We start from the raw sequence: 26186 nt of genomic DNA, 5'->3' as shown, positions 1-26186 counted from the left end.
GGCTTTGAGGGGCTGAGGTGGGGAGGACTGTTTGAGGTCAAGAGTTCAAGACCAGCCTGGGCAACACAGCAAGACTCCATCTCTACAAAAAAAATTCAATAACCCAGGCATGGTGGCGCATGCCTGCAGTCCTAAGTACTTGGGAGGCTGAGGTGGATTACTCAAGCACAGCAGTTTTTTTTCTTTTAACTGGAACACGGGAGTTTGAGCTTATGGTGAGCTATGATCATGCCACTGCACTCTAGCTGGGGCAACACAGCAAGACCCTGTGTCTAAAAAACAAGAAGAAAAAGAAAAAGTAAAGTGTTGGTGTAGTTCTCAGTGTTCGTGGGAGGATTAAGCTGGCGCACAAAAACAAAGCACTTACCAACACCTCACGTGCCGCACACACTCACCCGACCTTTATAACTATTGTCTTTATTTGCATTTCAACTTTGCTTTAAACTAAAATATAAACATTCACTAATCTGTCCAGTTCTCCTGCTTCTCATCTCACTAACCCTAGCCCAGGGAAGTTTCTGTGGAATTAACATATGACATGTGCATTCACAGAGAGCTGTTTCTGGGACTAGAACCTTCTCATCTAGTTCAAAACTTCTTTAGATTCTCCACCAAGAGACACTTGAACCTCTCCCGATCTCTAAGACAGTATCGTGGACCACACGACCACACCGCCCTAGCCACTCAGCAAACTTGCCTATTTCTCAGTTCCTGCATATCACACAGAATATTCTATTCCATTTTTTCCCAAGCCAGCCCCTCCCGTGCCTGTTTACATGACACCTCTCCTAGGAAAGTCCATGCAGCAGATGCACTCAGGCTTTGCAATGGAATATTGCTGAAAATACCGCAGCTGCTACACGAGTGCGAGCGTCCATGTCAGCCAGGGACTGGCAACCCAGGGCTGCCGTGCCCAAGGAAATTATTTCCTGTGGGAGACAAAGAGCAGAAAGCCTGAGCCAGGCTCTCGGTAACGCCAGCGCTGTGTCCTTGGAGACAGACCCTTCAATGCCCCAGATGGGAAAGGCAGCTTGGCAAGAACCAAAATGACTGCAGAGACACGTGGCTTTTTCCCGACATCACAGAAACGAAGCCACCAGGGGCTGCCCAGCACCGATTACAGGACAATCAATTAGCAAGATGGACCTCATGATGAGCAGAAAACACACAGAAAACTCAATTTCTTCTGGAAAGCATTCTCTAGGGCGGACATCCCATCAGTCAGATGTCAAAAGGCAATTGCTCAAATTGAATGAGGGAAGGAAAATACCAGGCAGCCTCATTGCCTTCCTGCAAGTCCCACCATGATAGAAAGGAAATTGAGAGATTACAGACAGCAGAGCCTGTTTGCCTTACAATGCCCAGTCCCATGGGGATCAGCGGAGACGTCTTCACTGCGGTGCGCTCAGCAATGCTGGCTTCAATGAGTTCCTGCTCCAGCATTTTTTTTTCTTTTTTCTTTTTGAGATGGAGTCTCATTCTGTCGCCCAGGCTGGAGTGCAGTGGCACAATCTCAGCTCACTGTAACCTCTGCTTCCCAGGCTCAAGCAATTCTCTTGCCTCAGCCTCCCAAGTAGCTGGGATCACAGGCGTGTACTAGGCAAGCATCAGGATCTTCCCTGGGTGGAAAGCGAAGGTGGTGAGTTTATAAACAAGCAAAATAAATCTGTTGGTTCAAGGAGAAGAGGGATGAATGGTACTGGTTTTTCACATTCTTACAAGTGGGACTGGGCCTCCTTTAGCACTTCATTAGCCAAAAAAAACACTCAAAAGCTAACGCCTACAGACAAGACGGCCAAAAAACATGTCCTTTATTTTCTCTTCACGGAAAGAGTTTTCTGATATTTAAAAGCTCAGGATTATTCTGCAGAGATGTTAAGAATGACCCAGGCTGCTGGGCTAGAAGCATCTTCCGGGAGGCAGGAGAGTTTCAAGAGAAAAGCGTGGACTTAATGAAAAGACAGATCAGGATCCTTCTTCCTCCTTCCTCCTTCCTCCTTCCTCCTCCTCCTCCTTCTCCTTTCTTCTTTCGGCTCTTTCGGTCCAGCCTGGAGTGCAATGGCACAATCTCGGCTCAAACTCCACCTCCCAGGTTCAAGTGATTCTCCCACCTCGCCTCCCGAGTAGCTGGGACTAAATGCACCCATCACCACACCTGACTAATTTTATGTTTTTAGTAGAAACTGGTTTTCTCCATGTTGGCCAGGCTGGTCTCAAACTCCTGACCTCAGGTGTCCCAAAGTGCTGGGATTACAGGCGTGAGCTGCTGTGCCCGGCCAGCTAGAACTGCATTCTAATTTGTATCCACTAAACCCTCTAAGCCTTGACATCACCGTCGGCAGCACGCAGGGACTTGTCGGGAGATGATTTCTACATGAAACGGAGTAACAGTATCTGGCGCAGGAGCGGACACTGAATCAACACCAGCTCCTTTGCTTTCCGCAGTTGATTCCAGGGAAGAACCTTGGCTGGGAAGCAGCACACCTGGTGAAGCTCCCAGCTCTGCCTGGCCTCAGGTGACTCCAACTCTTCAACTGCCCTAACCTCTGCTTCCTGGTCAGGAAAATGAAGAGCACAGCATCGACCTCCAACAGCTGCCACAGGGTTCAAGGATACCTCCAAGGGTGAATGAAAAAAAAGCATGTTAGCTAAGCCCTAAAACTGAATCGACGGCATTTTGTCCTACAAACCCTTAGCCTGAAAGTCTCCCCCTTCAGCTTGCTGGTCTTTTTTTTTTTTTTTTTTTTTTTTTTTTGAGACAGAGTCTCACTCTATCCCCCAGGCTTGAGTGCAGTGGTGAGATCTTAGCTCACCTCCACCTCCTGGGTTTAAGCAATTCTTCTGCTTCAGCCTCCCGAGTAGCTGGGATTACAGACTGTGCCACCAGGCCTGGCTAATTTTTGTATTTTTAAAAGAAAGGGGTTTTGCCATGTTGGCCAGGCTGGTCTCAAACTCCTGACCTGAGGTGATCCACCTGCCTTGGCCCTGGCCTCCCGAACTTCCAGAATTACAGGCGTGAGCACCAAGTCTCGGCTTGCTGATTAAACACTGTCTCATGCAGTTCCATCCTCCTGTGAGCTGGACAGCAACACGGTCATCTCCTAAAAATACCCCGGATGTTTGTCCTAGCTGGTGAGTCAGGACTGAACCTGAAACCAGGGACAGCGTTGCTACTGCCAAGTCCCCTCTCCCCAGTTCTATTCTTCGCTGCTCCCCCTGCACGTGGGAGAAACGCCCATAGTCTTTTCCAGACACACATCAACGTTCACTCTAGCATTCTTAATGAGCCTTCAGGTAACACAAAAAATGCTTAACCTCCAGGATCAGCCTCTGAGCTCCGTGAGGCTGATCCTTCAAGCAGAAGACACAAGAAGATCTTTTCGAACCTGAAAATCACGGTTAAGGTCCTCGGGACATCCACATCAAGGCAGATACAGATTTATTAATTTATTAGGAAGAACGCAGTGGAGAAAAAAGATGGCACAAGAAAAGACGCTGCCTCGCAGTCCTGGTCTGACCCTCCCCTCCCCCTCCCCCACCCCCTTCACCTCCCCCTCCCCCAAAAGGCAAGCTCAGAAAGCTATTTAAAGGCAGCTGTCACTCAGGGCCAAGGCCACTGCCTTCCAGGACCTGTTCTCTTCCCTCCAAACCTGTTTACGAAGGAAACCTGCGGAAAAGAGGGGACAGTCACACCCCTCATTCTATCCATCACTCTGGCGCCCATGACATTTTAGCACAATGAGTAACTGCAATGACAACAATAATAAAAGCAGCTAACAAAATAAAAACCAAAATGAAAAAAAACAAGTTAAAAAGCAGCTAACAATTATGAGGTACGTGCCTCTAAATTCTGCTAAAGTGTTTTTGTTTTTGCTTTCACTGCAACCTCCACTACCCACGTTCAAGCAATTCTCCTGCCTCAGCCTCCCATGTAGCTAAGATTACAGGTGCTCACCACCACACCCGGTCTTTGTTTTTTGATCTACGCATTTTTTTTTTGAGACAGGGTTTCACTCTGTCACCCAGGCTGGAGTGCAATGGCATGATCACAGCTCACGGCTACCTCCGCCTCCCAGGCTCAAGCAGATTCTCCCACCTCAGCCTCCTGTGCAGCTGGGATTACAGGCATGCACCACCATGCCAGGCTAACTTTTCAATTTTTTGTAGAGACAGTTTTTGCCTGTGGCCCAGGCTGGTCTCAAACTCCTGGGCTCAAGTGATCCTCCTGCCTCAGCCTCCCAAAGTGCTGGGATTACAAGTGTAAGCCAGCACACCCCACCTCTGCTATAAGCTTTATACACACTGGCTCACTTAGGACCCACAACAACTCTTTAAGGTATTTTTATCCCCACTTTCCAGATGGACCACTGAGGTTTGGAGAGGCTAAGGAACCTGCCTGAAATCATACAACCCACTAAGTTTTATCACCACAGCCAAAGTGGCTGATGTCTGCGTTAATCCAGGGCAGACCGGACTCCCTCCCGGGGTGACCCCCTCCAAGGCCACCCGCACCCTCCACTGACGGATTCCCAAGAAAATTCGTGTTCCCTTCTCTGTGGCAAAACGTCACCAGTCTGTGGGCAAGGAGGAGTTAAGACTGATCTGTAGACCCAGAACACCAAGTTTTCTCAGTTTTGTGGGCTGAGGTCAGGCTTATAGCAGTAACTTTCATGTAAATTTTTTTGGATGTGATTCATGTGGAATTCCTGCCAAGAATTTTAATAATGAGACTGAGTTAGACCCAACGCCATCTGCGCACCCCTCAGTTACTCCGCAATCCCAGCAAGGCCTGGGGAAAGGTTGACCCGCCAGAATGGGACAGCTCTCTAGTTCCAAGCAGGGCTCGATGTGAAAAACGGGGCCTGTGGCTGCGCAGAACCTCAGCCTCCCAGCCAACCAACTGGCCCTAGTTTTATGGGACCCCAGAGCCACTAAGGACAAAAGGAAGGGAGCACACATTGGAAAAGCTGATAGAGGAAGAACCTTTCCCAGCTGTCTCCCTTCCAAGGGCTGTGGAGTCTTTCTCTCCGACGTGCTGATTTTCAGCCTTTTTCCCCACCTCAGACCCAACACATTCCCGTCAGGAACAGGAATGTATCCACATTGCGGTATTTTTTATGGGGAGGGGAAGAGTCCACATCTTTACTCCTGACTCTTAGAGAAGCAGAATCTGTGAAGCAGGGGGCACGAAGAGTCTGCAAGATCCATTTCCTAGGCCGGGCGCAGTGGTTCATGCCTGTAATCCCAGCACTTTGGGAGGCCGAGGTGGGTGGATCATGAGGTCAAGAGATCGAGACCATCTTGGCCAACATGGTGAAACCCCATCTCTACTAAAAATACAAAAAATTAGCTGGGCATGGTGGCGCACGCCTGTGGTCCCAGCTACTCGGGAGGCTGAGGGGAAGAATTGCTTGAACCTGGGAGGTGGAGGTTGTGGTGAGCTGAGATCGCGCCATTGCACTCCAGCCTGGGTAATAAGAGTGAAACTCCATCACACACACACACACACCTTCCTTTCCCGTCTTCCTTTCCTCTCCACACCCAAGTGTGCATGGCACACACCTTCACACTCCCACACCCACAGCTCCACGGACCTAACACACAGTCCCCAAACATGCAGCCTGCCAGGAGTCAGGACTTACCTGGAAGCCTACATCATTAAAATCACAGAAATTATATCAAAATCAGAAAACAGGCCAGGTGTGGTGCCTCACACCTATAACCCCAGCACATGAGAAGGCCAAACTGGGCAGACTGCTGGACCCCAAAAGTTCAAGACCAGCTGAGCAACACAGCAAGACCCTGTCTCTACAAATACACATGCATACATATACAAAAGCCGGGCATGGTAACGCACACCTACAGTTCCAGGTATTAGGGAGGTGGGAGGCCCCCTTCATCCTAGGAGTCAGAGGCTGCAGTGAGTGAACTTCAAACACACCACTGTTCTCCAGTCCAGGTGACAGAACCAGATCCTGTCGGTTAAAATTAAGTGAAGTAAAAAATGTGTAAGTTTTTAAAAGCAGTCTTCAAATCAGCATGGGAAGTGAAAGGCAACTGGCCCCCCCAAACGGAGGCGTACTCTTACAGGCTAGAATGGTGGTAAAATATGAGCTACGTTACCAACACGAGACAGAAACTATGTTCTAGCAACCCAAAGAATATAGTTCTAAGCCAGCTGTTCAACAGAAGTAACATGAGCCACATGTATCATTTTGAATTTCTTAACAGCAAAAGGTAAAAGGGGCTGGGCATGGTGGCTCACACCTGCAATTCCAGCACTTTGAGAGGCTGAGGCAGAAGGACTGCTTGAGCCCAGGAGTTTGAGACCAGCCTGGGTGACATAGTGAGATCCTATCTCTACAAAAATACTTAAAAATTAGCTGGGCATAGTAGCATATGCCTGTGGTCCCAGCTACTCCGGAGGCTGAGGTGGGAGGATCACCTGAGCCCAGGAGGCAGAGGATTCAGTGAGCCATGATCGCACCATTGCACTCCAGCCTGGGCTACAGAGTGAGACCCTGTCTCAAAAAAAAAAAGGTAAAAATGTACAGGTGAAGTTAATCCTAATATATTTTAACCCAAAACATCTGAAATATTATCAATATAAACAAATATTAATAAGATGCGTTACATTCTTTTTTTTTTTCGAGACAAGAGTTTTGCTCTTGTTGCTCAGGCTGGAGCACAATGGCACAATCTCAGCTCACTGCAACCTCCGCCTCCCGGATTCAAGTGGTTCTACCTCAGCCTCCCAAATAGCTGGGATTACAGGCATGCACCATCCCGGCTGGCTCATTTTGTATTTTTAATAGAGATGGGTTTTTCCATGTTGGTCAGGCTGGTCTCAAACTCCTCACCTCAGGTGATCGCCTTCAGGTGATCCATCTGCCTCAGCCTTCCAAAGTGTCCGGATGTCTTACATTCTTTCCATCATACCTGGGTCTTGAGGGCAGGTGCACTTCACACGTTGAGTGCGTCTCAATGTGGACTTGCCTGGTTCTCAGGTACCTGCTTCACAGCTGTGAGAAGCCAGTGGTGCCCGGGGACCAGACAGCTCTGGGAAGTGGGACCGTACAGTTAAAGGTCCAGAGTTCTTATTCCTAATTTGTGTATTTTTGAATGAGTGGCCTGGAATTAATAAATAGTATGTTTAAAAAAAAATTTTTTTTAATGTTTTCAGTTCCCACCTGCCCATTTCCTATGTAAACAGCTCTGGGCAAGTGACCTTCCTAAGCTTGAGCTCCATAAAGTACAAATGAAGATAAAATGCCAACACAAGTTCCCCACCAGGGTTGTCTCCAGGCTCATCAGGCATACAGAAGTGTTTTGGGGTTTTGTGGTTTTTGTTTGGAGACAGAGTCACTCGTTGCCCAGGCTGGAGTGCAGTGGCGTGATCTCGGCTCACTGCACCTCCGCCTCCTGGGTTCAAGTGATTCTCCTGCCTCAGCCTCCTGAGTAGCTGGGACTACAGGTGCCCACCACCACGCCCAGCCAACTTTTTGTATTTTATTTTTATTTTCAGTGGAAATGGAGTTTCACTATGTTGGCCAGGCTGGTCGAGAACTCCTGACCTCAGTGATCTACCTGCTTGGGCCTCCCAAAGTGCTGGGATTACAGGCATGAGCCACCAGGTCTGCCGCGAAGTGTTTTGTATAGTGCTATGCAAATGTCAATCATTGCTATGACAGTTACTTTAGGAGACTAGCTCATCCCCAAACACCAGCAGCATTATTTTCTTCAGTCTATAAACATTTTGCATACACCTGTCCTTCCTTCCCAGAGGCATAAAAACAGTAAGAAATATACATCAACCATCCCCAGATCAGAAGCTGTAAACCTACTTTACAAGAAAAATCCCATCCTAATTGCCAAATGATTTTTTGAAGGCCTAGCTCCAAAAGAATCATCTAGCAAACAAAGAAGGAGAATGACGTCCATCCCCACCCTAACCATCTTGTTCCCTTTCCTGCAGCTCTGGCTTTTTAAGAGGTTTAGTGAATTATCTGAATTTAGGTAATGGTTTCCATCTGCAATATTTTAGGATTGTGAAGCGAACTGATGTCTCATTTTTTTTCTTTTTTAAACAGAGTCCCACTCAGTCACCCAGGTTGGGGTGCAGTGGTGTGATCTTGGCTCACTGCAACCTCCACCTCCTGAGTTCAAGTGATCCCCCCATCTCAGCCTCCCGAGTAGCTGGGATTATAGGTGTGTGCCACCACACCTGGTTAATTTTTGTATTTTTAGTAGAGACCGGGTTTCACCATGTTGGCCAGGCTTCTCTTGAACTCCTGATCTCGGGTGCTCTGCTCACCTCGACCTCCCAAAGTGCTGACATTACAGGTATGAGCCACCATGACCAGCCTGTGATATGGAAAGGTTCAGCGGGTGATTTAACCATGGATTGGTCCTTTTCTCAGATGTCAGATCTGTAGGATCTCAAGTTGACGTGGGCACATCTTCAGACACTGCAACTTTCATAAATGGTCACAAAATAGAACAGATGATAGAAAAAAGGGGAGGTAGGAGGCCAGACATGGTGGCTCACGTCTGTAATCCCAGTGCTTTGGGAGGCTGAGGCAGGTGGATCCCTTAAGGTCAGGAGTTTGGGACCAGCCTGGCCAACGTGGTGAAATCCCGTCTCTAGTAAAAATACAAAAATTAACTGGGCGTGGTGGCGGGTGCCTATAGTCCAAGCCACTTAGGAGGCTGAGGCAGGAGAATTGCTTGAACCTGGGAGGTGGAGGTTGCAGCAAGCTGAGACTGTGCCACTGCATTCCAGCCTAGGTGACAGAGTGAGACTCTGTCTCGAAAAAAAACCAAAACCAAAACCCCATGTTCTACGTTTTTCACTGATTATGGTTAAATCCAAACAGTGCCCCTTAGTGGTTCCGGAACATGTATAGAAGGCCCCTGGAGGGTGCGTTGGGCTGTGACAAAGGCCCTTCCATCACATGAGCACCAACAACTGGCTTCAGACCCCAAATTCAAAACCACAAGTTCCATTAGGTGCAGAGGCCATGAAACCTTCTGATATTAAAAAGACCCTCATGATTTCAACCCTGAAAACCAAGACAAGCACTTTTAATAAATGCACTCCCTGCCAGCAATCTGTCCTATTCAAAAGAGAAGAACATATTTCAAAATCTTCTTCTAAGTCATGGAATGATGAAGATTAAATGAGAAATACCTTTGGTTTTGTTTTGTACTTTTAATCTCATAAGGCACTGCAAAATCTGAAATTACAAATATTCATAGATTTAAACATCACGCAACCACTGCTCGGCATGAAACAGAGATTTTATATTCATTCTTCAGTGGTACCAAATAGAGGAACAGTGTACCCTTAGAATAAAGTCTCAGAATAACATTTTGACAGACCTGCACTGATTAGAAAAACAATAAAGCCACCAAAAACATGATCTGACATTTGACTGTTCACCAAAGACAGCATTTCTTGACTTCTGCTGCAGTTTTGCAAGGATGAAAAATGGAAATTTGATGAGTCTGTGTTCCAAAGGAAAGGGATCTGGAAGAACTGGCCGGGCGGGGCAGCTCATGCCTGTAATCCCAGCACTGTGTGAGGCCGAGACAGGCGGATCACGAGGTCAGGAGATCGAGACCATCCTGGCCAACATGGTGAAACCCCATCTCTATTAAAAATACAAAAATTAGCCAGGTGTGGTGGCACGTGCCTGTAGTCCCCAGCTGTGTGGGAGGCTGAGGCAGGAGAATGGCTTGAACCCGGGAGGCGGAGGTTGCAGTGAGCCAAGATCCCACCATTGTACTCCAGCCTGGTGCCTGGTGATAAAGCGAGACTCTGTCTCAAAAAAAAAAAACTTCGTGAGCGATGCCTCTGAAGCGGACTAGCGGGAAACATCGCACAATGGAGGACATATGTCTAAAACATGTGAACCAGCGGCATCCCCTTTTATATCTCTATCTGCCCACTACAGAGCTTACAAAAGAATCATGAAATAATTCCAACATAAAGGCAGTTTATTTGCCAAGAGAACAACTGTAAGTCTCCTGAAAGTTCCATCCAGTTCTGGGATGAAGCAACACGTCACACCTTCTAAATCAAACAACCTATGACTCAAATTCTATTCTTGGCCAGGCACGGCAGCTCACGCCTGTAATCCCAGCACTTTGGGAGTCTGAGGCAGGTGGATCACCTGAGGCCAGGAGTTCGAGACCAGACTGACCAACATGGCGAAACCCTGTCTCTACTAAAAATACAAAAATGAGCCAAGGCATGGTGGCGGGTGCCTGTAGTCCCAACTGCTTGGGAGGATGAGGCAGGAGAATTGCTTGAACCCAGGAGGCAGAGGCTGTGGTGAACTGAGATCATATCACCGCACTCCAGCCTGGGTGACAAGTGTGAAACTCCATCTCAAACAAACAAACAAAAAAATCTAATCTTTATAAGTGGCATAGACAGATGATAAAATGTTTTCCAAATGCTGTAGGATATATATTTTTTAAAGCTCCCTATGCATAATACTGTCTGGAGGGATTTCTTTTCCATTTGTTTTTTAAAAGAATTTACCATCCGTTCCCAGTTAAATTTCACTTGCTACAAATGCTCAGAACTGATGATTTTTTTAAAAAAAAAAACAACATACTTTCTACAGCCAGCATTACTGCTCCAGTGAATTAATGCCAACAAATGTGGTCAGTCCTGTTTCCAGATTCAAGTCACTGGACTCCTTGGAATTGTCAAGCCCAACCCATCTGTCCTTGATTACTTAATTTGCAGTCACTTGTAAATTCAGAATGACTTTTCCAAAGCGAAAATGGAAGCACACCTGGGCCAGCTCGTCTGGAAGCGGAACAAGTGACGGGGGTGCAGGTCACAGACCTTCCCATGTGGAGATTCCGACTGGCGGCAGAGCAGCCATTCCCTCCCCAAGGGAAGGCTTGGGAAGGAAGGGCACTTCTCATTTTCTGGGAGACTCTGGACTTTAACAGAGTTTCCTTCCCGCTCTGGCTTATCTTTTTAGCTTTTATTCAAAGTATTTTTTTGCTGATGAATCCACTCGGCCTTTTCTCTCAAAGGAGTCCAAGTTCGCACAGTACATATGTATCCAATTTTATTGCTCTGCATTTGATATATTGCTTTGTAACTGCTCAAGGCTTATTTCTGTGGACACTGTGCTGCTGTTTCCCACACTATATGCTTCTTAACAAAAAAACTATGCCCTGCCTCCCGAGGATTTTTAACTATGACTGCATTAAATCTATAAACTAATTTTAAAGAAATAACACCTTTACAATATTTCATATTTCTAGCCAGGAACAGTCTGTTTCTTCATTAATGGAAGTCTTTTTTTAATGTCTAACCACAGTTTTGTATTTTCTAACAATAAAAACAAAATATGCCCATGATAAATAATTTCTACATACAGCATTATTGCTTCAATGAATTAATTAATCAGGTGATTCCCTCAGTTTCTTAGGCATGAGCCACTGTGCCCGGACTCCAAATTGATTTTAAAAACTCTTTATGCATTAAGTAAAAAAAACAGGCCAGTTCGTGGTGGCTCATGCCTATAATCCCAGCACTCTGGGAGACTGAGGCAGACAGATCACCTGAGGTCAGGAGTTCAAGACCAGCCTGGTCAACATAGTGAAACCCATCTCTACTAAAAATACAAAAATTAGTTGGATGTGGTGGTAGGCACCTGTAATTCCAGCCACTCAGGAGGCTGAGGCAGGAGAATTGCTTGAACCCGGGAGGTAGAGGTTGCAGTGAGCCAAGATCATGACACTGCACTCAGCCTGGGTGACAGAGCAAGACAAGGAAGGGATAAAGGAAAGAAGAAAGAAAGAAAGAAAAGAAAAGTAGCCCTTTTCTCTGTCATCTATGTTGGAAATAGCTTTTCTCAGCCTAGGGTTTATCATTTGATCTGGTATTTATCATCTGATTCTGGCATTTGGACCATACACAAGTTTTATATATTACAGTCCACTTTTTTATAGTCACCAATAAAATCTAGATTAGTTTTCTGAACATAAATATATGCTGAGTTCCTATCAGGAGAAGTAAAATTGAACAGAAAAATGCATGAGTCACCAAAAATCCTTCCCCCGATTTTGTAAAAGCTGGAAAAGCAAACAGCTGTTCACCCAACCACGGCGGCACCCAAAACACGGAACTCATCCAGAGGCACCCACACGTCCTGGGGCACATCCCATCCTCGAGCTTGAAAAGTCCGTTTGCTGTCAGTTTTCCGGAGTCTGGTAACCCCCTCTGCCTCTAGCAAGAGACACACTGGCTTGAGCTGTTTCAACACAGAAGTGATTACAGAGGAAGATGCTGGCCCTGCCCCGCCGAGCAGAGATTCCTCAGCACAACAGGCTGGCAAAGCAGAGCTGGTCCATTTCCCAGAGACATCATGGCCCAACAGAGACCAAAGGAAAAGAGTTCTCCAACCACTCCCATGGCCCCAGGCAAAGCCCATCCCACAGATGTTCTCAGGTGACTTTTCTCTCCTGGCACCTGCTCTTTCTTATCCTTGCAGTAAAAGGGCAGACAAAAATGAAGCAGAAAATTTTTTTTTAAAACAATTGCCCTTTTCAGCTACACTGGCATAAAGTCACTAACTTTACAGCAAGGACATTCATTGTAATGGCCTGTCCTCCCAAACTCAGGGAGGATTTTTATTATTTTTTATTTTTTTAAGACAGAGTCTCTTTTTATCTTCCAGGCTGGAGTGAAATGGCGAGATTTCGTCTCACTGCAACCTCCGCCTCCCAGGTTCAAGTGATTCTCCGGCTTCAGCCTCTCTAGTAGCTGGGATTACAGGCATGTGTCACCATGTCCAGCTTATTTTATATTTTCAGTAGAGAAGGGAGACTCACCATGTTAGTCAGGCTGCTCCTGACCTCAGGTGATCTGCCTGCCTTGGCCTCCCAAAGAGCTGGGATTACAGACGTGAGCCACCGCGCCTGTCCAGAAGGCAGATTTTTTTAAGTCGGGAAGTATGCAGTGAGACAGCAGAGAAAAGGTGAACGGCAAACAGGAATAGCATGCAGGATTCCCAGAGGAGATGGGCATATACACAGCTTGACAAACATTTACGAAGTGCTGCCTTCTGCTGAGCATTGAACCCAGTGGAGATGAAGATGAGAAATGAAGACTTACTTCTTTAATTTGTGTAGCAGCAAGAGAACCACGAAAAGAAAAAAAAAAAAGACTTGCTACTGACCTTCCAGGAGTTCACAGTCCACTGAGTGATGTAATTAACTAAATAGCAATTTAACAGAGGGAGCACCAGGACGCAGGAGGCAGGACTGTGCTGGGTATGGGTGAGGCAAACCAAGCCGTATTTGGGGAACCAGGACTTCCAGAGGATCTGAAGACAAGCTAATGATCAGCACAGGGAGAAGGAAGACAGCAAGTGAGATGAGTTTTCCTCAAATACTAAAGGGGGCGGGATTGCAGAAAGAACCTTGTATTGGAAAAATTTCATATTGAGGATTTTTTTCTTTTTTGAGACGGGATCTCACTGTCACCCTGGCTGGAGTGCAATGGCGTGGTCTCAGCTCACTGCAACCTCCACCTCTCCTGGTTTAAGCAATTCTCTTGCCTCAGCCTCCTGAGTAGCTGGGATTATAAGCACATGACACCACACCCTGCTAATTTTTGTGTTTTCAGTAGAGACGGGGTTTCACCATGTTGGCCAGGATGGTCTAGATCTCCTGACCTTGTGATCCACTGGCCTCAGCATTCCAAAGTGCTGGATTACAGGCATGAGCCACTGTACCAGGCCTAGTTGAGGATTTAGAGTTGAGAGTAAGTAGGACTATGATTAGGACCTTCAGAGTACAGAAAGACAAAATTCTGGATGACCTCTAGGAATTATTTCTTTTTGGGACGGAGTCTCACTCTGTCACCCAGGCTGAAGTGCAGTGTCAGGATCTCGGCTCACTGCTACCTCCACCTTCAGGGTTCAAGCAATTCTCCTGCCTCAGCCTCCTGAGTAGCTGGGAATACAGGAGTTTGCCATCACACCCAGCTAATTTTTATATTTTTTGTCTTGTTTCCCAGACTGGTCTCAAACTCTTGGGCTCAAGCCATCCTGCCTCAGCCTCCCAAAGTGCTTGGATTACAGGCATAAGCCCCCCATGCCTGGCCTCAAGGAAGACATTTCTAAGAAAAAAATAAAAGTGGCCGGGTGCGGTGGCTCACGCCTGTAATCCCAACACTTTGGGAAACTGAGGCGGGTGGATCACGAGGTCAGGAACTCGAGACCATCCTGGCCAACATGGAGAAACTCAGTCTCTGCTAAAAGTACAAAAAATTAGCCAGGCATAGTGGCACATGCCTGTAATCCCACCTACTCGGAGGCTGAGGTGGAGAATTGCTTGAACCCAGGAGGTGGAGGTTGCAGTGAGCCGAGATCATCCTGCTGTACTCTAGCCTGGGCGACAGAGCAAGACATCTCAAAAAAAAAAAAAAAAAAAAGGAATAAAAGTGAAAATGAATGAGTATACAGTGTAACGCTTCCCAGCTTTGGTGCAGGAGGAGAGAAAGTAAGTAACAAGGATACCCTAGGGCTGGAAACTTGGCAAGGTAACAACCAGCAAGACAAAGACTAATTAGTGAAACATGACAGTGCATGACCCCTCATGGGTCAGAGCTGGAGCTTCCAGCTGCTCCCCCTCACCTGGTTCTTCTGTCCTCATCCCTGGAGTTTTTATCTCCAGGTGGCCAGTTCCGTGTTTTTATTTGCATGCTCCATTTTAAACCACATGTTGAAAAGACACTTCTTGTAAGGCAGAGAGAGAAAAGTGCTGAGCCTCCAGAGAGCGCCTGCCTGCCGAGGCATCGTTTCAGTCAAATGCCGAAAGAAAAGGGAGACACAGGATGATGGGTTTAAAGTAACCTCCAGCAAAACTCTCAGCCCACTTTGCTAGAAATCCTGGTACGTGGGCAACAGAAATGGAAGCAGAAAATCGCATCTTCCAGAAAGCTGGCATCAAATGGGAAAAGGCACAAGGAGAAAGCAGGCATCAAACAGGAAAAAGCATGAGGAGTGAGGTGCCGGGCGTTTCCTGTGGCGTGGGATCCATTTATCCCTTTCTCCCTCCTCCTGCGGAAAATGGAATCGCTTACAACAATTCTAGACACAGTTTTCCTTTGCAGAGTGCCTTCTGGGAATGAGTCAAGGCCAAATCCCTGGTTTCAAGTAAAATTCATATGTGACATTTCAAAGTTACCCAACTAAAAAAATGAAAATATAAACACATTCCAAAACTTTAAAATTAGATTTCGGACAGTCCCTCCTGGTAAAATGTGAAATTGTACCTCGGCTAGAGTAGCTACTGTGAATATCCAAGGAATCAAAGTTTTCAGTGTTTGGGGATCCCAGGGATCCCTGAAAAGTACTGAGGATTTTCACATTAAGCTCACAAAGATACAGCAGCTGATGGGCACGATGGCTCACGCCTGTAATCTCAGCACTCTGGGAGGCCGAGGCGGGTAGATCACCTGAGGTCAGGAGTTCGAGACCAGCCTGGCCAACATGGTGAAACCTCGTCTCTACTCAAAGTACAAAAGAATCAGCCAGACATGGTGAAGGGCCCACTTAAACCTAGGAGGTGGAGGTGCAGTGAGGCAAGATCATACCACTGCACTCCAGCCTGGGTAACAAGAGCGATACTCCATCTCAAAAAAAAAAAATTAGCTGGGCATGGTGGTGCCCATCTGTAATCCAAGCTACTCGGGAGGCTGAGACAGGAAGATCACTTGAACCTGAGAGGTGGAGGTTGCAATGAGCCAAGATCACACCAGTGCACTCCAGCCTGGATGACAGAGTAAGACCTCACCTCAAAAAAAAAAAAAAATTACAGCAGCCAACAGGCCTCGGTCAGTCCCCACCCTAACCTCTTCCTCATAAATTTCCAAACCACACTGAAGGTGGGTATTCTCAATGGTCTTTATTCTCATCCATTAATCACCCTCTCAGATACTCCCTGTGTGTCCCACTTTGTTATACATGCTGGAGCTACAAATCAAATGTAGGCTTTTCCTCCGACAACACTGCCGGTTCCTTTACTCATGAGCCTCAATGCCTCAACTCATGCCACGGCCACGCTGTTGTCTGGGCAACCATCCCAGCTCCTCCTTGTTCCCACTGGACCTGCTGTTCACCCTTTCATCACAACACCGTCTCACTTCTCACACGTCATTTCCCTTTTTTTTTTTTTTGAGATGAAGTCTTACTCTGTAGCCAGCCTGGAGTACCATGGTGCAATCTCAGCTCACTGCAACTTCCGCCTCCCAGGTTCAAGTGAGTCTCCTGCCTCAACGTCCCAAGATGCTGGGATTACATGCATTCCCCACCATGCCCGGCTAATTTTTGTATTTTTAGTAGAGATGGGGTTTCACCATGTTGGCCAGGCTGCTCTCGAACCCCTGACCTCATGATCTGCCAGCCTTGACCTCCCAAAGTGCTGGGATGACAGGTATGAGCCACCTCGCCTTGCTCTCATTTCCCATTTTTTAATCTCCACCCACTCTCTGAACTCAGCACGGGTGTCCACAGGCTCAACTCCCAGCTCTCTCTCTGACAAGGACTTGGCTCAGATCCACTTCACCACCTCAACCCGATTCAGGCCATCCACCCCAGGCGGGCTTCCTACCCAATTCCACCTTAGACAGACAACCCAGGGTCCAGCCCCACACGGCGTGCATACAGAGCGCATCGCTGGCACGGCAGGCAAGAGAGACCCCGAGCCCCAGGAAGTCCTTACAGAAGGGGGACGACAGGCCACATCTCAGAAGGACTTGAGCTCCAAACAAAGGGGACAGCGAGGAGGAAGAATGTGGCCTGTGTTCAGTTTTGTTGACAAGAACCCCTAATAGATAATAATAAAATGTCCACTGAGCTCCGACTTTACGGACGACACATGGCCAGGTTGGGCCTGCACATCACAAGAGACACGCCCCGAATCTGCAGCATCAAGGAAGTCTCAGTTTCAGCTTTAACAGGTATGTGTCTACATCAGAAAATAAATCTTCACATCATCCTACTGGGAAGATGGGCCACAAACAAAAGAAACACCAGGACACTCGGCATCGCCTCTCCCAAAACCACTGTAACTGAAGAGCAACACACGGCTGTGGCCAGCCTGGCTGCCCCACTGTACTGGACACGGAGCACAGAACCCTGGGCCTAAGGGGTCTGGTGTCCATTGAGGCTATTTTCCTTTGTAACGTTGGGTTTGGAGGGAAAAGGAAAAAGGAACCTGGAGGGCCCAGGATGCGTCCGTGAGCTTCACGTGTTTCATCTCCTTTGTGAAATGGACTCAGGAACCCGTAACTCCATTTTCATCCAGCCCCTGAGTCAGTAACTCACTTCCATGCCAGCTACTTTCTGTCTTAATTTCTTGATTTAAAAGGGTTTGGTTGAGGCTGGATGCAGTGATTCACACCTTTAATCCCAGCACTTTGTAATCCCAGAACACCTGAGGTCAGGAGCTCGAGGCCAGCAGCTCGAGGCCAGCCAGGCCAGCATGGTAAAACCCCGTCTCTACTACAAATACAAAAAAATCAGCTGGGTGGGGCAGTGGGTGCCTGTAATCCCAGCTACTCAGGAAGCTGAGGCACGAGAATCGCTTGCACCTGGGAGGCAGGGGTTGCCCTGAGCCGACATTATCACACCACTGCACTCCAGCCTGGGAGACAGTGTGAAACTCCATCTCAAAAAAAAAAAGCAGGGCTGGGGGTGGGGGGGGCAGTGTTTGTTGAATCCTTGGTGAACGTAAGGACTCAAAGAACTAAGTTAAACTACGTTTGCACAGCCTCTTTCTTCATTAAAAATGTTTCTGCAGCCAGGCAAGGTGGAGGACACCTGGAGTCACAGCTACTTAGGAGGCTGAGGAGAGAGGATCACTTGAGGCCAGGAATTTGAGACTGCGGTGAGCTACAATCGTGCCACTGCACTCCTGCCAGGGCAACAGAGTAAGACCCTATCGCTTAAAAAAAAAAAGTTTCTGGAATCATTATTCCAATTAAACAGCTTTTATCACAGGGCTCTGTCAATGCAGGGTGATCATTCCTTCCTTTAAGAAGCTCATAAACATGTTATTGTCCTATAATCTCAGCACGACCGGAAATTGAGGTGGCCCATTTTGTGAGGACGCGGTCAGATGGCTGTCGGCAGCACCTGCTCTCATGGTAGGTTACAGAACCTGCATCTCTATCGGGATCCCAGTGTTCCTCTCGCACGGCCCTCACACACGGCCCTGGTTCAAGGTGGGAGAGAGGGAGGACATCCATCAGTACTGACCACACAGGGCATGGCTCTGCAGGTGAGCAGCAATTGGAAAATAATATCGGAAAGCAATCCAGAAACACTACGAGGGGCAGAGCAGTCCTGGGACCAAACACCTGGAAACGCTCTCCCTTCCATCCATCATTCCATCTTGGCGGGCCACACAGGTCCGCGAGCCCACCTGGCTACACCTCCATCTCCTCCACTTACAGACTGATACTCACTAACCCCTGGGCCACGGCAGAAAATGTACCTTCCACCTCTCTCTGCCTCAGCTCCCACCAGCACTCCCAGTGCCTTCATCACTCAGCCACAGCCTCTACCCAGTTCCACAGCCTCCTCCATTGAGGGACTTTCAGCTCCAATGCTCTTCAAGCCACCACACCTCGCAAAATTTTGTGTTTTTGGTAGAGACAAGGTTTCGTTGTGTTGCCCAGGCTGGTCTTGAACTCCTGGGCTCAAGCGATCAGCCCATCTCAGCCACCCAAGGTGCCGGGACTATAAGCGTGAGCCATCACGCCTGGCCAACATTCTGAATCTTTAATGCCCAAACACCACAAAACCCAAAATTACAAACGTATCAACGCTGCCTCCTGTCATCTACCCCCGCCCTCAGCCCCCAGCTCCAGCTTTGACCTGGAGGAATCTGGCAATGCCAACATCTGTGATTGTTCAAGTTCAGCTTAAGGAGCCACGAGCCCATAGGGTACTCTCCCAGCCCAGAGCACCTGGGGATCCCTAGGCCTTCCTGTCACCCCCACCAGGGCTGCACTGGCTCCTGTCTGCCGAGTCAGCCCGGAAGTTGTCCTACCCACCAAACTCCATCCCCCCAGCATCCCGGTCCCACCCCGGCACACTCCCCAAGGGACCAGCCTGCCCCAGCTCGCTCCAGCTCACCCCAGCTCTGCCGTGTGCTCCCAGGCTCTCACCCCTCCCTCATCCAGGTTCATTTACTATGCAGATCCCACGGCTCGGGGTCAGTGGTCCCAGCTACTGGAGAGGCTGAGGCAGAGAATCACCTGAACCCAGGAGACAGAGGTTGCAGTGAGCCGAGATCACACCACCGCACTCCAGCCTGAGCGACAGAGCGAGATTCCATCTCAAAAAAAAAAAAAAAGAAAATGAGTATTTGATGCCATTTGATGAGGTCGGAGAATATCCGTGAGACAGTTAAGTGGAAACCACAAAACACTGTGTCTAGTTAAGCCCCGCTTTTGTTTTTTTTTTTTTTTTTTAGTATATTTTACAGAAAAAAGACTGGGAAGATATAAAATACAGAAAACTGCAAACTGTCAGCAGTGGGAGGCTCATGATCCCTATAATCTTGTGCTTTGCTGTATTTTTCAAATCCTCTAAAAGCCTTTTTCTTTTTTTGAGACAAGGTCTCACTGTGTTGCCCAGGCTGGAGTGTGGCGGTGGGATCCTGGGCTCAAGGGCTCTCCCCACCTCCACCTCCTGAGAAGCTGGGACCACAGGAGAGCAGCACCATATGGCGTGTTTTATTTATTTATTTATATTTGAGACAGAGTCCCACCCTGTCGCCCAGGCTGGAGTGCAGTGGCACAATGTCAGCTCACTGCAACCTCTACCCCCTGGGTTCAAGCAATTTTCCTGCCTCAGCTTCCAACTAGCTGGGATTACAGGCTCCCACCACCACACCTGGCTATTTTTTGAATTTTTTTTCTTTTTAATTTTTTATATTTTTAGTAGAGATGGGTTTTGCCATGTTGGCCAGGCTGGTCTCGAACTCCTGACCTCAAGTGATCTGCCCAACCCGGCCTCCAGGCGTGAGCCACCCGATGGCCCTTTTTTTTTTTGGAGAGAGGAGGTCTCACTTTGTTACCCAGGCTGGTCTGCAACTCCTAGGTTCAAGTGATCCTCTGGCCTCAGCCTCCCAAAAAAGCTGGGATTACCACGGTGAGCCACTAAGCCAAGCCTCTCTAAAACATCTTATGTTACTTGTATAATATTCTTTGTGTTATTATAGGGAAAGCCTCGCTTGATTTTGTTTTTGAGACAGAGTTTCACTCTTATTGCCCAGGCTGGAGTGCAATGGCATCATCTCAGCTCACCACAACCTCTGCCTCCTGGGTTCAAGCGATTCTCCTGCCTCAGCCTCCTGAGGAGCTGGGATTACAGGCATATGCCACCACACCGGGCTAATTTTGTATTTTTAGTAGAGACTGGGTTTCTCTGTGTTGGTCAGGCTGGTCTCAAACTCCTGACCTCAGGTGATCTGCCGGCTTCGGCCTCCCAAAGTGCTGGGATGGCAGGTGGGAGCCACCGTGCCCCGCCGATTTTTAGTTTTTTATTGTGATAAAATATACTGGCAAAAAATGTATGATTTCAAGTGTTTTCAGTGTGAAGTCCTGTGGCATTAAGCACATTCACAGTTCTGCAACCGTGGCCATCTGTATCCAGTTTTTAATCTTCCTAAACTGAAACTCTGTCTTCATTAAAGACTAACTCCCCTTCCCCTGCTCTCCAGCCCCAGCCCTGGGCTCCCCAGCCCCAGCCCTGAGCACCAAGGCTCATTTGATTTTAAATGCAAACATTCAAAGACCAAGCCTCATTCACACCTTCGGTGTAAATTACTTTCATCTGCTAAACTCCTATCACTCAGAAATGACTGCCCACGTAAAGGCAGGAACTCCAGTTATACAGAACTGGAAGACAGGACTGGGTGGCAAGTTGGGACTGGGGTTGGGGAGAAGAGATTTTAAAGGCCAGATGGGGAGGCAAAGTAACTATTTGCTTTGAGGTTTGGCCCACAGCCTTGGGAGCAGCCAGAGGAGCCAGGTGTAAGGACTGACCCCTCTGCTTCTTTCAGTTCAAAGCTGATTGTCTCCAGCTGCACAGCGGCACCAAGGACGGGGCAGGGAGGAAGAAGGAAGGGTGGTAAGACAGACATACAGGGACTGAGCCAGCAAGAAGAGGCCTCCCTCCCGGGAAGCAAACACAGGTCCAGGGAAGCCCTGGGACTCTAGAGACGCACACCCAGCAGCTTCAGCCATTCCAAACCCAGCCACACAGAAGGTGCCATACAGACTCTGGCTTTTTCCTGATTTTTCATTTTTTTGAGACAGTTTTACTCTTGTTGCCCAGGCCAGAGTGAATGGCACGATCTCTGCTCACTGTAACCTCTGCCTCCCGGGTTCAAGTGATTCCCCAATCTCAGCCTCCTGAGTAGCTGCGACTACAGGTGTGCACCACCATGCCTGGCTCATTTTTGTATTTTTAGTAGAGATGGGAAATCACCATGTTGCCGAGCTGGTCTCAAACTCCTGACCTCAGGTGATCCGCACACCTCGGCCTTCCAAAGTGCTGGGATTACAGGCCCCCGTTTTTGTTAATGTCTCACCTCCCACTACAACCCACCAATCAACTTTCTCTAAAACTGTCTCACTCATACAAACTTCACCCTGGCTCAAGCAATGGCTAAAACGTCCCTGTTCCCTGAGAAGTACACACACAGTGGGCTTAGTCCCAGCACAGCGAAGGTCATCATCCTAGTCTCTAACTTATCCAAAACTCCCTATGCTGACTAAGAGCGATCGCTTCTTTGGGTATCTTTGCTTTTTCTTCCCTGATATCATGAATAGTAGCAGCTGATTCTCTTTGCAAAAGAGCCATTTTTCACAAAGTTTTAATTACTGATGAGTTCCAACTAGGCTGCAATTCAAATCCATGTCTTAGCAAAATTATTACCTGTTAGGAACCTCTGGGATGGCTGAAAGCTCTCAAGAAATCAAGACAATGTTACATCTGCACATTCGAAGAATCTACTGTCTCTGTATTTTTTTCTCCTTCTCCATTTTTTTTTTTTTTTAAAGAGACAGGGTCTTGCTCTGTTACTCAGGCTGTAGTGCAGTGGCGCTGTCAAGACTCATTCCAGCCTCGACCTCAAGCAATCCTCCCACTCTAGCCCTCCAAGTAGCTAGGACTACAGGCATTCATCACTATACCTGGCTAATTTTTTTATTTTTTGTAGAGACAGATCTCACCATCTTGCCCAGACTGATCTCAAACTCCTGGGCTCAAGCGTTGCCCAGGCTGGTTTCAAACTCCTGGGTTCAAGTGATCCTCCCACCTCAGCCTCCCCAAGTCCTAGGATTACAGGTGTGAGCCACTGTGCCTGGCTCTCCTTCCCTGTCTTTATTAACAGGAGTATCCCACATATTCTTTTTTCTTTTCTTTTTTTTTGTTGGGGGACAAGGTCTGGCTCTATGGCGCTGGCTGGAGTGCAGTGACGCAATCTCAGCTCACTGTGGCCTCCACTTCCCAGGCTAAAACCATCCTCCCACTGCAGCTTTCCGAGTAGTGGAGACCACAGGTGTGCAGCCACGGCTGGCTAACTTTGATATTTTTTGTAGAGATGGGGTTTTGTCATGTCACCCAGGCTGCCTGAACTCCTGAGCTCAAGCGACCTGCCCGTCTTAGCCTCCCAAAGTGCTGAAATTATAGGCGTGAGCCAATGTGCCTGGCCAGCCCACATATCCTCGGGATTTGTAGAACAAGGTTCCAGGTGATGAAAGAGTCTGTGGATGAATACTTTTGCCCATCTCCCATCCCATGCAGCCAAAAAAACTGTTTATAATAATGCTGGGAGGGGAGTCAGTGACCCAATGGGAGGCCAGAAGGAGCACAGAAAGGGGAGGTCGGATCGGCAAAAGGGCGGCCAGGCACAGTGGCTCACGCCTGTGGTCACAGCACTTTGGGAGGCCGGGGCGGGCAGATCACTTGAACTCAGGAGTTCCAGATCAGCATGGGCAACAAGGTGAAACCCCATCTCTACAAAAAAAAAAAAAAAAAGAGCCTGGCATGGTAGTGCACACCTGTGGTCCCAGCTACCCGGGAGGCTGAGGCAGGAGAATCACTTAAGCCTGGGAAGCGGAGGTTGTGGTGAGCTGAGATCATGCCACTGCACTCCAGCCTGGGCAACAGGAGTAAAACCTTGTCTTTTAAAAAAAAAAAAAGGAAGCAGGCCGGGCGCGGTGGTTCACGCCTGTAATCCCAGCACCACTTTGGGAGGCCGAGGCGAGTGGATCACGAGGTCAAGAGATCAAGAGGACTACAGGCATGCATCACTACACCTGGCTAATTTTTTTTATTTGTTATAGAGACAGGTCTCACCATCTTGCCCAGACTGATCTCAAACTCCTGGGCTCAAGCGTTGCCCAGGCTGGTCAACATGGTGAAACCCCATCTCTACTAAAAAATACAAAAAATTAGCTGGGCATGGTGGCACGTGCCTGTAATCCCAGCTACTCAGGAGGCTGAGGCGGGAGAATTGCCTGAACCCAGGAGGCGGAGAGAGCCGAGATCGCGCCATTGCACTCCAGTCTGGGTAACAAGAGCGAAACTCCATCTCAAAAAAAAAAAAAAAAAAAAGAAAAAGAAAGGAAGCAAAAGTAGCCAGAATGGTCTGGGGGAAGAGCAGGAGGAGGCAAGCTCTGCAGGAGCTGCATAACCAATCAGTCGCAGAGAGAGAGGTGAAGCCAGCCCTGCCCACTCCACCCTCCCGGCTTCTCTTTAATTATCCAAGTCTGCACGTGATGGTCCTTATACTGCCTGGACTCTCACCAACCCAAGCTGCTTGTGTTAACAAAGTCGACTCCTCTGAGAATCTGGGCTGCTGGTAATTAGCAGAGAGAGGAGAGGATAAACATCACGGATAAAGGGAAACCACAGACTGTAAACTTGAAGAGGGCTCTGGCCAAAAATCCAGAGGGGTTACTTAATTCACAGGGTTGTGGCAAGGGAGGTGTTTTGCAAAGAAAGCTCCCTCCATGTGGGTCACTAGGAAGGCTTAAGTACCAGCACAGGGTCTCAGCGGGGGGTCTCAACCACCGCACTACTTCTTTCAAAATCGACATCCAACTAACTTCCTGTCTCACTCAAGAGTGGCAGTTCGGGAATTGTGTTCTGCCTGGCACATCAGGAAAGCTTTCGATGAGATTTCCTATGGAATTCTCCTGGGTAAGACAGATCCACGGGCTGGTAATGTGAACTAATAACTGGGCAACCACCACACCCTGAAGCTTAGATTATTGGATGAATATTGTTAACCTAGAGGGAAGCTTCTCATTGTGTTCTAAAAAGATACATTCTGGGCCAGGCGTGGCAGCTCATGCCTGTAAATCCCAGCACTTTGGGAGGCCGAGGCAGGCGGATCACGAGGTCAGGAGTTTGAGACCAGCCTGGCCAACATGGTGAAACCCCGTCTCTACCAAAAATACAAAAAAAAATTAGCCAGGCATGGTGGCAGGCACCAAATTGCCTGAACCCAGGAGGCAGAGGCTGCAGTGAGCCGAGATCGTGCCACTGCACTCCAGACTGAGCAACACAGTGAGACTCTGTCTCAAAAAAAAAAAAAAAAATCCGTTCTGGCTACGTTCATCACAACATTATCCTTAATTCCCTTGAGAAAGGTACTGGAAGGCCAGGCGCGGTGGCTCACGCCTGTAATCCCAACACTTTGGGAAGCTGAAAGAGGTGGATCACCTGAGGTCAGGAGTTCAAGACCAGCCTGATCAATGGGGTTTCTCTACCAAAAATACAAAAATTAGCTGGTCGTGGTGACACATGCCTGTAACCCCAGCTACTTGGGAGGCTGAGGCAGGAGAATTGCTTAAACTGGGGAGGCGGAGGTTGCAGTGAGCCGAGATGGTGCCACTGCACTCCAGCCTAGGCATCAGAGTGAGGCTGTCTCAAAAACAAAAAAAAAACAAAAAACACAGGTATTGGAGAATATCGTTCACATGAGCAGGTATCAAGAAGACTAGGAGATGAGCAATGACCCGAACACTATCATCAGCTGTACCCATGCAATACTCAGCATGACGTTCAGGAACTGTTTGCAATTTACACTTAATTCCCGTGAAGTACAGCAGAGGCCTGAAGTTGGGAACTCAGATGTGCTTTGTTTGGCTTGCCCAATGTTAAGAAAATTTTTAACTGGCTAACAGCATGTAAAACTTAACTGGCTTCACATAAAAACCCAGACTGTAAGCTTGAAAAGTCAGAAGAGCTGGCAATGCTGGCCCTCATTACTGCAGCAAGCAGCTGGAAGCAAGAGCGGGCGCTCCCCAAGGGTTGGCTGCAGCCCTCCACACTGTTCCCGACACCACCTGACCCAGGCACTCACTCCACCTGCCTGCTGGCCCTCTGTTGGCATTTCAATAACACTGGTTTACATTATTAAATGTGTCCAGCTAACTATGCATTTTATTTGGCTGTGCACAAAACTCCAGCTCAATCTTCACTTACAGCTTTTGCAGGTAGCAAAATCCAACATCTGATCACAACTTCACAATGACAAACTGTAAATAAGGAACATTCCTGCCAGGCTCAGTGGCTCACGCCTGTAATCCCAGCACTTTGAGAAGCCAAGGTGGGCAGATCACGAGGTTAGGAGTTCGAGACCAGCTTGAGCAACATGATGAAACGCGGTCTCTACTAAAAAAAAAAAAATTAGCTGGGCGTAGTGACATGTGCCTGTACTCCCACCTACTCGGGAGGCTGAGGCAGGAGAATCACTTGAACCCAGGAGGCGAAGTCTGCAGTGAGCTGAGATTGTGCCACTACACTCCAGCCTGGGCAACAGAGGGAGACTCCATCTCAAAAAAAAAAAAAAGAACATTCCAACTTTCCAGCGCATTCTCCTATCCTTTGGTTTATCCAATATTCCCAATATTCCAGGAAGGCTGGGCGGTTATTATCCATAACATAAGGGAGAGCAACCAGCTAACAGGAAGCAAAGCCAGGACGTCCCCGCAGGACGTGGGTTAAATCTTACCCGATCATTTCCCACCATACGTGCCATGCCTCCCTCAATCCCTGGAGGCAGCTCTGATTCCTGACTCACCCAACCCGAAGAGGCTCAAGTCCAGATTGCAAAGC

The 26186-nt window shown here is 48.0% G+C and overlaps 1 protein-coding gene across 3 annotated transcripts in view; it reads right to left on the bottom strand.

The window, feature by feature from the left end:
- Window positions 1-26186, bottom strand: part of NXN (nucleoredoxin) — a 165176-nt gene that overhangs the window by 90928 nt on the left and 48062 nt on the right. The window contains exon 1 of one of the 3 annotated variants that reach the window (XM_078372298.1): window positions 1357-26186. The exons of the other annotated variants lie outside the window; for them this stretch is intronic. Coding sequence (XP_078228424.1) covers window positions 1357-1479 — 123 coding nt within the window. The 5' untranslated portion in view covers window positions 1480-26186. The remainder of the gene's footprint in view (window positions 1-1356) is intronic. 3 annotated transcript variants of the gene reach the window in all.

This window comes from Callithrix jacchus, chromosome 5, assembly GCF_049354715.1.
Source record: "Callithrix jacchus isolate 240 chromosome 5, calJac240_pri, whole genome shotgun sequence".
NCBI lineage: Eukaryota > Metazoa > Chordata > Mammalia > Primates > Cebidae > Callithrix > Callithrix jacchus.
The sequence above is the reverse complement of the archived record's forward strand: the minus strand, read 5'-3'. Positions and strand labels throughout refer to the sequence as shown.